Source organism: Thalassophryne amazonica, chromosome 21, assembly GCF_902500255.1.
Source record: "Thalassophryne amazonica chromosome 21, fThaAma1.1, whole genome shotgun sequence".
Taxonomy (NCBI): domain Eukaryota; kingdom Metazoa; phylum Chordata; class Actinopteri; order Batrachoidiformes; family Batrachoididae; genus Thalassophryne; species Thalassophryne amazonica.
The window spans coordinates 8,654,464-8,669,094 of record NC_047123.1 but is presented as its reverse complement, the minus strand read 5'-3'; the positions used below and the strand labels follow the sequence as shown (position 1 = coordinate 8,669,094).

The 14,631-nt window shown below is 41.0% G+C and overlaps 1 protein-coding gene across 4 annotated transcripts in view; it reads left to right on the top strand.

Moving 5' to 3' along the window:
• LOC117502670 (DNA (cytosine-5)-methyltransferase 3A-like) overlaps positions 1–13,619 on the top strand; it is a 126,670-nt gene extending 113,051 nt beyond the window's left edge. For all 4 annotated transcript variants that reach the window (XM_034161744.1, XM_034161743.1, XM_034161741.1 and 1 more), the window contains 12 exons: positions 673–717; positions 1,869–1,948; positions 2,731–2,843; positions 3,226–3,409; positions 3,918–4,002; positions 4,084–4,229; positions 5,790–5,880; positions 6,024–6,172; positions 8,599–8,684; positions 8,823–8,892; positions 11,003–11,121; positions 13,406–13,619. In XM_034161744.1, the coding sequence (XP_034017635.1) occupies positions 673–717; positions 1,869–1,948; positions 2,731–2,843; positions 3,226–3,409; positions 3,918–4,002; positions 4,084–4,229; positions 5,790–5,880; positions 6,024–6,172; positions 8,599–8,684; positions 8,823–8,892; positions 11,003–11,121; positions 13,406–13,547 (1,310 nt within the window). In that variant the 3' untranslated portion in view covers positions 13,548–13,619. The remainder of the gene's footprint in view (positions 1–672; positions 718–1,868; positions 1,949–2,730; positions 2,844–3,225; positions 3,410–3,917; positions 4,003–4,083; positions 4,230–5,789; positions 5,881–6,023; positions 6,173–8,598; positions 8,685–8,822; positions 8,893–11,002; positions 11,122–13,405) is intronic.
• The last annotated feature ends 1,012 nt before the right edge of the window (positions 13,620–14,631 follow it).

The following is a 14,631-nucleotide window of genomic DNA, read 5'->3' as shown; positions in this document are numbered from 1 at the left end:
ATATCAAAGTGTGTCTCGGTACTGAATAATTTTGAATTCCGTTCTGCTGTTTTCTTCATAAAAGCCTCCCTGTTCACTGTCACAGAGGCTGCAGTATCGTTCTCAGCCTCTGATCCGATCGATCCCACAGCAGACAGCATTGATCGAGTCGGCTGTGCACCTGCCTCTGTGATGCTCAGCGCGATCGCTGCGTCCCCGCCAAGACAAAACAAAAAAAAATGCAGAGATTTGGCTTTGTGTAAGGTTTGTTTTGTCATGGTTTGTGTCATCTGAATGTAAGTAGGATAAAATAAATAGCTGAAGTTGTTTATGTGAAATTTCCCGCAAAAGCGGGTTTGCGTGCCGTTAGATTCTCACCAAGTCTCCCACTAAAACATGATGAGATGACGCTACACTATAGTGGCGCTAGATGGCAGTATGTCGCCGTGGTGCCGTTGTTCCATTGTCTGGGGAGAACCCATTATTATTATTATTATTATTATTATTATTACTACTGTGCATGCTTAAAGATGGCCCAAAATAAGACGTTCACTCGTTCTCACCAGGAAATTTTTTCATATAATTTCACAGTATAATTTACACGAAAGCACAGATATCGTTCTTGTTCATCTCCTTTGTAATCTATGTTGATAAGCAAAATGATTAACATCCTGAAATGTGTCATTTTTCCAGAGAGACTCATACAGGAAATCAAAAAGAAGACGAGGAATATAGAAGGTAAAAATGCTTGCAACTATTTGTGTGTTTGATGTTCAATAATCTTTAAATTTGAATTTTCTAAATGCTAATTGCAAAGCCAAAAATTTATCAAATAAAATATTTTCTGAGAATTGTTTATTTTAATAAAGCAAAAGATTACAGACTATTGGATAATTGCCCAAGAACAAAACATATACTGTTGTAAAACTGTATTGGGTCATTCATGAAGACATTTATTTTGCTTACATTTAAAAGCTAAATACTCTAGCATAAGATTATTTGATATTTAGAAGCTTTTCATTATTTTATACAGTATCTTGGCTTTCTGTACTCATTATTGTGCCTAAGATTCCTGCAGTCTGAAACAAAGGAGCTGTATTTTTTGCTGGTTTTGGAGGTGACCAAAAAGTCACCAAAACCTGTTACAAAGTTGTCTTGTAAGAGAGTAGTTGCTGGATAAAGTAATAATTTAATAAAAAAGTAAAAATATGTCAAAATATGTCCCAGATATATTAAAACCCTGAATGACAGGTGATCTATTTCATCACTTATGACCAAATCATGTCTAGGAAACAAAATGTGATTTTGCCAGTAAAGTCTTCACATCCAGAGGATGTTTTTGGACTCAGCTCTGCTTCACATCAAACTGTATGTCTAAAACAACTCTGGTTTTAATCGTATTATTTATTTTTCATACTTGGTAGATAGCTGCCATAGTTACAAGTAATACCGGCCAACATTAATGCAGTATTTAATCATTCATATGGTGGGGACAACAAATGAGATAGTTGACTGTAAATTGAAGTAAAAGTTGCAAATGTTGTGGCTGAAATGTTTCTGATTTCTTGGACATAAACACATGAGGAGTACTATATGTGCATGTGATTTCTTAGCTTTTTATTTTTAATAAATTTACAAAAATTTCAACAACAACAAAAAAACTTGTTTCATGTTGTCATTATGGCGTGTTGTGAGTAGAATTTTGAGGGGGGAAAATGAATTTACTCGATTTTGAAATAAGGCTATAACATAACAAAAGGTGGAAAAAGTGAAGCGCTGTGAATACTTTCCAGATGCGCCGTACCTCTTTACCAGCTCCTGGTACGTGTAAATAATGGGTTAAAACATGTTAGGAGTGTGATCATTGTTGTGTGTCTTTGTGTGTTCAGATATCTGCATCTCCTGTGGAAGCCAAAACGTCTCTTTGGAGCATCCTCTCTTTGTGGGAGCAATGTGTCAGGGCTGCAAAGTAAGACACTAATGATTCAGGTTCATGTCTTCTCAGTGACAGTCAGGCTGTACGATAATAATTTGGCAGCAATAACTAACAAATAAATATTTTAAATGCACATATAGACCCTGTGTTAAAGGCAGACTTTAAATTCAGAAACAGTGAGATGCTTGTTCCTTCACTTGTCTTTTAATCTTTCAACGGTGGAGTTCAAGCTTGAGCTAGTTGAATTCGGGCTTTACGTTCCATTCTGTTATGTATTTTGGCCCACGTTTGTCTGCAAAGTGGACATCATGTTTCTTCTGCCAGTTGCTAGCTTGTTAGCTGGGCAGAGCCAAGCCCCAATGGTATATGAAAATTCAGTAAGGTTTATCTTCTATTATACAGTCCAGATCTGATCATTAATTAATCAATATGTTCTGCCTTTTTTTGTTTTTTCTTTCTTTCTTTCTTTCTTTCTTTCTTTCTTTCTTTCTTTCTTTCTTTCTTTCTTTCTTTCTTTCTTTCTTTCTTTCCTTCCTTCCTTCTTTCTCTGTCTCACCCTCCCTTACGGTACTGAAATAAAAGGAAATAGTCCAGCCATATGGCTACTACAAACCTTTGGAACAAGAAATTCCATTTCAATTACAAGATACTTGGTTCTGTATAACATAATAGTTAAAAAGTGTGGAAATATTTGCACTTGGATGTATTATAATGTATTTCCAAATAAAAAGATCATTAAAAAGAATGTTCTTAAGAGTTCATTAAGTGGAACACCAAACACGGCTTGGTCCTGACCCTGTTTTGTGTTCTGACAGAACTCATTTCTGGAGTGTGCCTACCAGTACGATGACGACGGCTACCAGTCCTACTGCACCATCTGCTGTGGAGGCAGAGAAGTGCTCATGTGTGGCAACAACAACTGCTGTAGGTCAGTATTGCACAGTGTTAATTGGCTACTAGCAGCTGGTACGTTTTTATGGCCCAGAAAACAGTTTAAATTTCATGTCGACAAAAGCTTGCATGTGTCAACAAAGAAAAACTTATGTCTTTTTACACTGGACAGAGACACAAAAGGATATTTTCTATGTCTGTAGATGGAAAAGGACTTTGACCAAATAATTGCAGTGTGTTCTAATCATATTTTTGCAGCATTATATTGTTTATCTCTGCCCAAAATTGATACATGATCACTTTGATGCTTTGCAGTATGTTGTCATACAAAGTATTTTTACACCTGTACTCATTATCCTTAAGTGTCAATGAAGTCTCATGTAAAATCCATCTGCGGGTGTATGATTGTGTGTGTACAGGTGTTTTTGTGTGGAGTGTGTGGATCTGTTGGTAGGTGCGGGCTCGGCTGCAGCAGCCATCAAAGAAGACCCCTGGAACTGCTACATGTGTGGACCCCGGAACACCTACGGGTTACTGCGGCGGCGGGACGACTGGCCCTGCCGACTACAACACTTTTTTGCTAACAACCACGAACAAGAGTTTGTAAGTGTGAAGTTATTATTGTCTTCATTTATTTCAGTTTGAGTATGTAATGTATAATGTACTACTTATGAAATTATTATAATAATACACAATGAAAACAGATTTTTTGGGGGGAGGGGTAAGGGAGCGTAAAGAAGCACACATTTGCACTATTAGCTGTCAGAACCTCTTCTTGGGTTTAGTGGGATGACTGGATTATTCACAAGGTAACAGGATCAAATCTCAGTTACTCCTGGTTGTGCATCAGTGTCCTTTTGGATGTGACAAGAAAATCTGCATCCAGGTCTGTAGTAGTTCCACAGACTGTCAAAATCTCTCCAAGGGGTTGAAGGGGTTGTCACTGAAAGATTGGACTCACCAGCCATATCGGAGCCTATAACGATCAAAGACAATCGTCCTCCATCTTCAGGGATAGTCAAAGTGAAGAGTCCACTTATTGTCTATGTTGGAGTTTCCTCGTGTTCAAACCTTTTCATTGTCCTTCTGCCTCTCTTCTTCTGTGTCTCAGGAGCCGGCTAAGTTGTATCCTCCAGTCGCAGCTGAGAAGAGGCAACCAATTAGAGTGCTGTCTCTATTTGACGGCATTGCTACAGGTCCAGTATCTGCTTGAGAGCGTGTGTAAAAGTGCTTGATAAACGTCACAGTTGTAATAATGAAAGGTTTTGTGTACTCAGGTTTGTTAGTGTTAAAGGATTTGGGCATCCAGGTCGATAAGTATGTGGCGTCGGAAGTGTGTGAAGACTCCATCACTGTTGGCATGGTTCGACATCAGGGGCGCATCATGTACGTGGGTGACGTGCGCAATGTAACGCGCAAACACGTGAGTGGAATTGTTGTCTTAACCACTAAGATTCAGAGCTGGTTTAACCCTCTGGGGTTGAGGGATGTGCAAGCGCATCTAAGTGTACTTTTTGTCATTTTTGTGTGTCTGTTAATAAAAACACAATTAATAGAGTGAATTCATACAACTACTTCCTGAAACCACAAATTCTCATCTGTAAAATGGATCTCCCCTATAGACAGTCACAGCACATATTTTATTTATTTATTCTTTTTAATTAGTTATGCATAGTTTTAAAAAAAAATTCATATGTTGAACCACTTTTGTGACCTGAAGATGTTGATAAAACCATTTCTAACTCTAAAACACAAATAAAAATGGATGTTTACTAGGAGTGTCACAATACATGTATTTGTATTGAATCTTACGGTACGCACGCAAAGGTTCGGTGCACAGAACTGTGCAAGGAATAGACGGTATGACGCTGCACAGTATGATTATAGACACGTGTATTTGTTTCCAGAAGTCATTGACATTTCATCTCAGGTCCACAGACTGTGTCCCTCCAGTTTCATAATCTGTGCAGGAAGCTGCCTTCCTGCACAGATTATGAAAATTTCTTTCTCCCTCTTTAGTGCAATCCCCCCCGGATGAGGTCAGTCCGCTTTTGAGTTTATACAGAAAATGCCACCAATTTATGACAAAAGTTGATGTTTTGTATGAAATTAGTGTAAAATTTCACGGATGAGAAGTTAACCGAATAGTCACGCTGTGTGCAGTGATTTAAAATCTCTACAGAGTGAGGTTTTATGAGATGCTGTCATTTGCACAAAAGTAAAACAAACTTAAATTGACTAAATTTGGAAGGCAGTTTGGCTCCACACGTCATGCGACATAAAAACAAGCAAAAAATAAAACACAGCGCGATGCACAATAAATTCACCCCAGTGGAAATGATAAGAGATGGAATCCAATTTTTAAATGTTTAATGACAAAGGAAAGTTTACATTTACACTTTGTCCCAGTGTTGGTGGCACTCGGCACCTTTCATGCCGCTCACTGATTAAAGCTACTGTATGTAAACACTGAACTTGAACTGGACCATGACGTCTCACCATAAATATGAACTGAACCGTGACACCCTTAATGTTCAATGATGATTTGAAGAATTTCTAAAAAAAAGTTTCATATTTTCATCTTTAGAACCAGATTATATATTTTACACAGTGTTTGTGACAAATACCATATATGTCTCACATTCAGAAAGCTGAGATTGTTCTGAACATTTTGACATGCAACACATGGGCGTTATACTCAAAGAAAGTATCTTAAAGGGGGATTGTATGGTAAATTATGGTAAATTTGAGAAACTTCTCTTGGTCCCCAGAGGGTTAAAGAAATGTTTTAGATTTGAAAGATTTACCGTATGATAAAAAAGGTGCTGCTCAGTGAGATGAAACTGTGAAAAAGTCTTTTTAAACAGAGCATCGCGCTGACACGCAGCTTATTTCTGTTTACCTAAAAAGTCATAGAAATATCAGTTGGCTATTGTTAATTCTATTCCACCAAAGTTGTTTTGTCTGTGCTGATGTGTGTCAGATCGACGAGTGGGGGCCCTTTGACCTGGTTATAGGAGGAAGCCCCTGCAACGACCTCTCCATAGTCAACCCAGCACGAAAAGGTCTTTATGGTAAATTTTATTTTGTATACATATAAAGACTGATTTCAGTGCTTTCAGGAAAATTTTGCACAATATCCTTGGGAAACATTAACGTTACAATTTTCCTGAGGCACTTGTGCACCTCTCAATGCAGCGTGCTCTTCTTCCTGCAGAGGGAACCGGACGGTTGTTTTTTGAGTTTTACCGTCTACTTCACGAGGCTCGGCCGAAGCCGGGGGATGAGCGACCGTTCTTCTGGCTGTTTGAGAATGTGGTCGCCATGGGAGTGAGTGACAAACGGGACATCTCCCGCTTCTTAGAGGTAGACAAAATTCACACACACCTGCAGATGTTTACACACGAAACACAGTTTACACTGAAACATCAACAGACACAAAGAGAATAAATTCAGTTTGTTTAAATTTTTGGCCATTGACATTGAAATTTTTTGTTGTTATTTTAGCTGCATGATTTAAAAAAAAAGCATGTAATGAATATTTGCTCATAGTTCACACTATCAACATCAGAGAATTAAAAATTTTAGTTTCTGATTGTTTCACAGCGGATACATTTGAAAGTGCTAATGAAAAAGGCCACACTGCTGAAATCCAGGCGAATATTATCTTTTCCTTCAAACGCCATCGTGCAGACGAACCGCAGGAGGAAGTGAGTAAGGTTTCAAGATTACTTGTGACCTGACCCACTTGCTTGATGCGCGTTCTTGGGGCGTGCACGCCATCCGTAAGATGTCTTGTAAATCACTTCAGAGGTGTTATCTGGTTTCAAAAACAGTATTTTTAGATCAAATCAGTTTTATTTATATAGCGCCAAATCACAACAAACAGTTGCCCCAAGGCGCTTTATATTGTAAGGCAAAGCCATACAATAATTACGGAAAAACCCCAACGGTCAAAAAGACCCCCTGTGAGCAAGCACTTGGCGACAGTGGGAAGGAAAAACTCCCTTTTAACAGGAAGAAACCTCCAGCAGAACCAGGCTCAGGGAGGGGCAGTCTTCTGCTGGGACTGGTTGGGGCTGAGGGAGAGAACCAGGAAAAAGACATGCTGTGGAGGGGAGCAGAGATCAATCACTAATGATTAAATACAGAGCAAAAAGAGAAAGAAACACTCAGTGTATCATGGGAAGCCCCCAGCAGTCTAAGTCTATAGCAGCATAACTAAGGGATGGTTCAGGGTCACCTGATCCAGCCCTAACTATAAGCTTTAGCAAAAAGGAAAGTTTTAAGCCTAATCTTAAAAGTAGAGAGGGTGTCTGTCTCCCTGATCCGATTTGGGAGCTGGTTCCACAGGAGAGGAGCCTGAAAGCTGAAGGCTCTGCCTCCCATTCTACTCTTACAAACCCTAGGAACTACAAGTAAGCCTGCAGTCTGAGAGCGAAGCGCTCTATTGGGGTGATATGGTACTATGAGGTCCCTAAGATAAGATGGGACCTGATTATTCAAAACCTTATGAGTAAGAAGAAGAATTTTAAATTCTATTCTAGAATTAACAGGAAGCCAATGAAGAGAGGCCAATATGGGTGAGATATGCTCTCTCCTTCTAGTCCCTGTCAGTACTCTAGCTGCAGCATTTTGAATTAACTGAAGGCTTTTCAGGGAACTTTTAGGACAACCTGATAATAATGAATTACAATAGTCCAGCCTAGAGGAAATAAATGCATGAATTAGTTTTTCAGCATCACTCTGAGACAAGACCTTTCTAATTTTAGAGATATTGCGCAAATGCAAAAAAGCAGTCCTACACATTTGTTTAATATGCGCATTGAATGACATATCCTGATCAAAAATGACTCCAAGATTTCTCACAGTATTACTAGAGGTCAGGGTAATGCCATCCAGAGTAAGGATCTGGTTAGACACCATGTTTCTAAGATTTGTGGGGCCAAGTACAATAACTTCAGTTTTATCTGAGTTTAAAAGTGTTTATTTCTTGCTAACATTTACAAAATACACCCACTGGCCACTTTATTGGGTACACCTTTCTGGTACCTGGTTGGACCCCCTTTTGCCTTCAGAATTGCCTTAATTCTTTGTGGCATAGATTCAACAAGGTGTTGGAGACATTCCTCAGAGATGTTGGTTCATATTGACATCATGGCATTCAACCAGTCTGCCCATTCTCCTCTGACATAAAAAAGGCATTTACTTCCACCCAATTGCCACTCACTGGATATTGTCTCTTTTTTGGACCACTCTCTGTAAACCCTAGAGATGGTTGTGCGTCAGAATCGCAGTAGATCAGCAGTTTCTGAAACACTCAGACCAGCCCGTCTGGCACCAACAGCCATGCCATGTTCAAAGTCACATAAATCCACTTTTTTCCCCATTCTGATGCTCGGTTTGAACTTTAGCAAGTTGTCTCCACCACGTCTAAAGTTATAGTGGTGCCAAAGAAAATTCTTTTCATGACTTAAACCTTAAAACCCAAAAGGCGTACAGCTTTAAACCTTAGAGGTTCCAGGAGGGTCTCCATAATTAACCAGGAAATTCACTCACTGTGCCGTGGTCTTGTTTTAAGAATGGTGGGATTTTCTAACAAAACAACAAAACTTAATAATAACTTGGTAATCCCTCATCTTTCCACGGACCTTCTGACCATGTGTACGTACAGTTGACGTCACCTTGAGGTTTTTCGGAAGCATTAAGGTTCTGCTAAAATAAGATATTTCAGACTTATGTTCGGATTCTTATTTCAGTGAAACAAACATAACACTGCCTTTTGTCTGCAGTGTAACCCAGTGATGATCGATGCCAAGGAGGTTTCTGCAGCCCACCGAGCTCGATATTTCTGGGGGAACCTGCCTGGAATGTCCAGGTGAAAACACACAAGCACATTATTGAAATCAGCACTTGTTGTGGTCACCTGTGTTTTTCTAAAGAGTAAACCATTGAATTGTGTTACTCTAACTCTGATTTACATGAAGTTAATATTTGACACGTTTCATGTGGTCAGACCTCTGACACCGATGGCCAACGACAGACTGGACCTTCAAGAGTGCCTGGAACACGGTCGCACAGCCAAGGTATCCCGACGTGTTTGTGTCCGTGTGCATGCGTGTCTGTGCTTACTGTCACGCAGTGTGTTACTTCGTGATAAGTGACAAGAAAAGATACTGGGTTCTAATAGAATTTTCAAAAGTGGCATTAAAAAAACATAAATCTCTACATTTTAGAAAAATTCGTGTAGTATTTATTAATAAGTCTGCAGAATCTAAAAGTGATACTTGAGGAGCATGATGCGGAGCTAAACCTTTTAAAATCCACTCTTGCCTGTTGTAGTCATATTTCACTATGGACTAAGGTGTTTTACAGTTGTCCCCTGTTGCCACTTATAAAGTGCATCTGGAACATATTCACAGCCCTTCACTTTTTCGTTTCACATTTTGTTATGTTACAGCCTTATTCCAAAATGGAGTAAATTCATTTTTTCCCTCAAACTTCTGCTCACAACACCCCATAATGACAACATGAATTTCTGCAAATTTATCAAAAATAAAAAACTAAGAAATGACATATACATAAGTATTCACACTGCTCAGTACTTTGTTGATGCACCTTTGGCAACAATTACAGCCTCAAATCTTCTCGAATATGATGCCACAAGCTTGGTGCACCTATGTTTGCACAGTTTGGTCCATTCCTCTTTGCAGCACCTCTCAAGCTTCATCAGGTTGGATGGGGAGCGTCGGTGCGCAGCCGTTTTCAGATCTCTACAGAGATGTTAAATCCATCTCTGGCTGGGCCACTCAAGGACATTCACAGAGTTGTCCTGAAGCCACTCTTTTGATATCCTGGCTGTGTGCTTAGGGTCATTGTCCTGCTGAAAGTTGAACCGTCGCCCGAGTCTGATGTCACGAGTGCTCTGGAGCAGGTTTTCATCCAGGATGTCTCTGTACATTGCTGCATTCATCCTTCCCTCAATCCTGACTAGTCTCCCAGTTCCTGCTGCTGAAAAACATCCCACAGCATGATGCTGCCACCACCATGCTTCACTGTAGGGATGGTGCCTGGTTTCCTCCAAATATGACGCCAAAGAGTTCAACCTTTGTCTCATCAGACCAGAGAATTTTGTTTCTTCTGGTCTGAGAGTCCTTCAGGTGCCTTTTGTCAAACTCCAGGTGGGCTGCCATGTGTCTTTTACTAAGGAGTGGCTTCCGTCTGACCACTCTACCATACAGGCCTGATTGGTGGATTGCTGCAGAGATGCTTGTCCTTCTGGAAGGTTCTCCTCTCTCCACAGAGGAATCCTGGAGCACTGACAGAGTGACCATTGGGTTCTTGGTCACCTCCCTGACTAAGGCCTTTCTCCCCCGATCATTCAGTTTAGATGAGAGGCCAGCTCTTGAGGCCTGGTGGATCTGAACTGCTTCCATTAATGGATGATGGAGGTCACTGTGCTCATTGGGACCTTCAAAGCATCAAAAATGTTTCTGTGCCGTTCCAAAGATTTGTGCCCTGAGACAATCCTGTCTTAGAGGTCTACAGACAATTCCTTTGACTTAATGCTTGGTTTGTGCTCTGACTGTCAACTGTGGGACCTTACATGTAGACAGGTGTGTGTCTTACCAAATCATGTCCAATCAACTGAATTTACCCCAGGTGGACTCCAATTAAGCTGTAGAAACATCTCAAGGATGATCAGTGGAAACAGGAGGCACCTGAACTCAATTTTGAGCTTCATGGCAAAGACTGAATACTTTTGTACATGTGATTTCTTAGGTTTTGTATTTTTAATAAATTTGCAGAAATCTCAAAAGAACCTTTTCGCATTGTCATTATGAATTTCATTTATTTTGGAATAAGCCCGTAACATAAAATGTGGAAAAAGTGAGGCACCGTGAATACTTTCTGGATGCACTTTGTACACTTTTGCCTCTGCAACAAGAGGAGTAGTTTTCCAAAAGCATCATCACCATCAATCACTTTTCTATGCAGCTTCAATCCACCATGCATAATAGAAAACAAAAAGAGAACAGCTGCGGGATTAAAAAGGATGTGTGTGTGTGTGTGTGTGTGTGTGTGTGTGTGTGTGTGTGTGTGTGTGTGTGTGTGTGTGTGTGTGTGTGTGTGTGTGTGTGTGTGTGTGTGTGTGTGTGTGTGTGTGATGCATTTGGTTGTGGCTGCTCATTGCAGTTTGAGAAGTTGCGTACGATAACGACACGCTCCAACTCTGTGAAGCAGGGGAAAGACGAACATTTCCCCGTCTACATGGACAACAAGGAGGACATCCTCTGGTGTACAGAGATGGAAAGGTATGATGATGTGTGTGTCTGTCTTATCAGGATTAATGTTGAAACAAATCATGACTTTTACAGTCAGTTTTCTTTTGACAAGTCACTGGATGGAAACATGAACAATTCTAAGTCAGTGAATATGTCTTGGACTTCATTTGTGTCAATCATTCAATTATGCAAAGACTGTGGTACTGTTTGGTACATCAGTCTGGAGGATGTAATTCTCAAAACCCGAGTGACCGTACAAGTATCTGACAAAACATCAGAGAAGTCTAACAAATAAGAGATGTTGACCAAAGAGCTGAAATCTTCAGTCATACATCCACATTAAATTGTCAAAGTACTATTTGTCCAAATTTTATTATGATTGTCAACAAAACAGGTTTTGGTGCTTTTATTGTGCCAAATATGTTCCAGTGAATGATCAGTGAGATCTACCTCTGCCCTTGACTATTGAATAACAAAAATCCAACCCTTGTGTGTCATGTGGGGCACCTGAAGCAGCTGGACCCGCAATGCAGACTTCTAGACTAGGCTTTGGTGTAAGAGAAATCATCATCTTTATTCCAGGCTTAGGTTTGGTGCAAAGGTAATCAAGCAGTGGAGCAGAGTACATGGCAATGTGAAACAGGACTGAATACAAAGGCTGAAATGTGTACAAAAGACAACAAACTGGCAGTGAGTTGTGAGACTGTGAGGGTTTAACTGGGTGAGACAAAGATTGTGCACACTGCAAGATAGTGAAGGAAGGAAAGCACAGAGTGGAGTAATGAAAGAGACAAAGACACCAAAGACAAGTGAGCAGGTGCAAGAGCGGGAGTAAATGAAAATACAAAGCAGACAGAATCGTGCAATTGGCATGCTGACAGTAGGAATGTCAACCAGAGCTGTTGCTCGTGTATTGAATGTTCATTTCTCTACCATAAGCCGTCTCCAAAGGCGTTTCAGAGAATTTGGCAGTACATCCAACCAGCCTCACAACCGCAGACCACGTGTAACCACACCAGCCCAGGACCTCCACATCCAGCATGTTCACCTCCAAGATCGTCTGAGACCAGCCACTCGGACAGCTGCTGAAACAATCGGTTTGCATAACCAAAGAATTTCTGCACAAACTGTCAGAAACCGTCTCAGGGAAGCTCATCTGCATGAGATACCGTGACGAGATCCTGAGGCCCATTGTTGTGCCATACATCCAAGAACATCACCTCATGTTGCAGCAGGATAATTCATGGCCCCATGTTACAAGGATCTGTACACAATTCTTGGAAGCTGAAAATGTCCCAGTTCTTGCATGGCCAGCATACTCACCGGACATGTCACCCATTGCGCATGTTTGGGACGCTCTGGACCGGCGTATACGACAGCGTGTACCAGTTCCTGCCAATATCCAGCAACTTCGCACAGCCATTGAAGAGGAGTGGACCAACATTCCACAGGCCACAATTGACAACCTGATCAACTCTATGCGAAGGAGATGTGTTGCACTGCATGAGGCAAATGGTGGTCACACCAGATACTGACTAGTATCCCCCCCCCAATAAAACAAAACTGCACCTTTCAGAGTGGCCTTTTATTGTGGGCAGTCTAAGGCACACCTGTGCACTAATCATGGTGTCTAATCAGCATCTTGATATGGCACACCTGTGAGGTGGGATGGATTATCTCAGCAAAGGAGAAGTGCTCACTATCACAGATTTAGACTGGTTTGTGAACAATATTTGAGGGAAATGGTGATATTGTGTATGTGGAAAAAGTTTTAGATCTTTGAGTTCATCTCATACAAAATGGGAGCAAAACCAAAAGTGTTTCGTTTATATTTTTGTTGAGTGTAAAAGTACAACAGAAATGAGAACAGCAAAAATAAACAGATGATAGTTAAATGACAAACAATGAAAACACAACCTGGCAGAACAAACTAGAATGGAACTGAACAATGGCCAAAGTATGAAACTAACAAATAAACAAATTGGCAAAGCAAAAATGGAACATAGAATAAACACATGATGAAAAAAACAACTAATAAAACAAAGCAGGAGCAGATGATGATGAAAAGAAAGTGGGGAAAAAATAGAATCAAAGCGCCGCTCTGGGTCAAAACGTGACATGTGCACTTAACACCCAAATTTGCATTCAGATGATGCACCCTGTAAATAACACAAATGATTCTTTGACACCCCAAACTGATGTTTCAGACTGTGTACTGACGATGGCGCCTTAAGTGTGTGTTCAGTGGTGTGTTGACTGAATTAGACGTGCATTAGAATCCAACGTTCAACTCATCTTGTCTTTGTGTGTCCAGGGTGTTTGGTTTCCCCGTCCACTACACTGATGTGTCCAACATGAGTCGCCTGGCCAGACAAAGGCTTCTTGGACGTTCCTGGAGCGTCCCCGTCATCAAACACCTCTTTGCCCCTCTCAAGGAGTACTTCGCCTGCAATTAGTTACACAAATCTCTCACACATACACACACTCATGTCAGGAGAGACACACTCTCATAGCTACACACAGTACACAACTACAACGTGATAGTGGGCTGATGTAGACTGACATATGATGAGACACACACACACACACACCTGTTTGCAGAGGCAGTTACAGTCATTTGTGTTTCTCATACTCACTGACACACTTTAATGGACTGCTTCCTTAACAGACCATTGGCTGATCTTAGTCCCCTGGTGCTACCTTGCTGAAGCAGGTGAGATTTCCACATACGCTCTCTGCTGCAGGGTTCGTGTACTGTATCTCCTCACACAGACTTGTCAACTCGGAACCTGATGTCTTCTTGCGTAACACCTCCAGTGGTCAGAAACCAACAAAGTTACCCCAACCTTCTTCTTTTACTCTCAACCATCAACACACCGGTGAATCCTTACTCTTTATTTGTGTGTAGTAACAGTACTGCTGGTGCAATCAACACAACTATACCAACACACGTTCACACACTAGTTAAAGCTGATGGTGCTGGCAGTGGTAGAAGTCCAAATGGTGCCACTATTTTGATTGCGGTGCTTTTGGAGTTCTCTGTGCTGTCGAGACTGAACGCCTGTGGTTGTTTCCGTGGCTGCTGCTGTTTTACGTCCTGGACTCACTAGCAGGAGCAGAGAGGACGCACTTTTCAAATTTGACTGATGGCTGAAACATGCAGAATGTTCTGGTGACCCCAAAAGAAAAACAAAGGCGACTGTTTTCAGAACGCAGTCATTGTCGAGCCTCGTTTAAGGTGCAACAATAAAAGCAGATCCTTCTGTTTCATGGTGAGCCTGCTGAAGAGGTAAACGTTATCTCAGTGTGTGAGTGAAAACGCTTCTGCCGTTCCACTCTGAGCACATCTGATCCGGTCGGATCTCAAAGACGTAAAGCAGAGTAGGTCCTGATCAAGACTTGGCTGGGAGACCACTGTGTGTGATCGGTCCCTTTAAAACTGGAGTTGCGTCCGAAAAGGCATCCGGCATAAAACGTGTGTCAAATCCCAATGAGGATCTGTACTGGATCCACTGTGGCGACCTGAGAAACTGGGAGCAG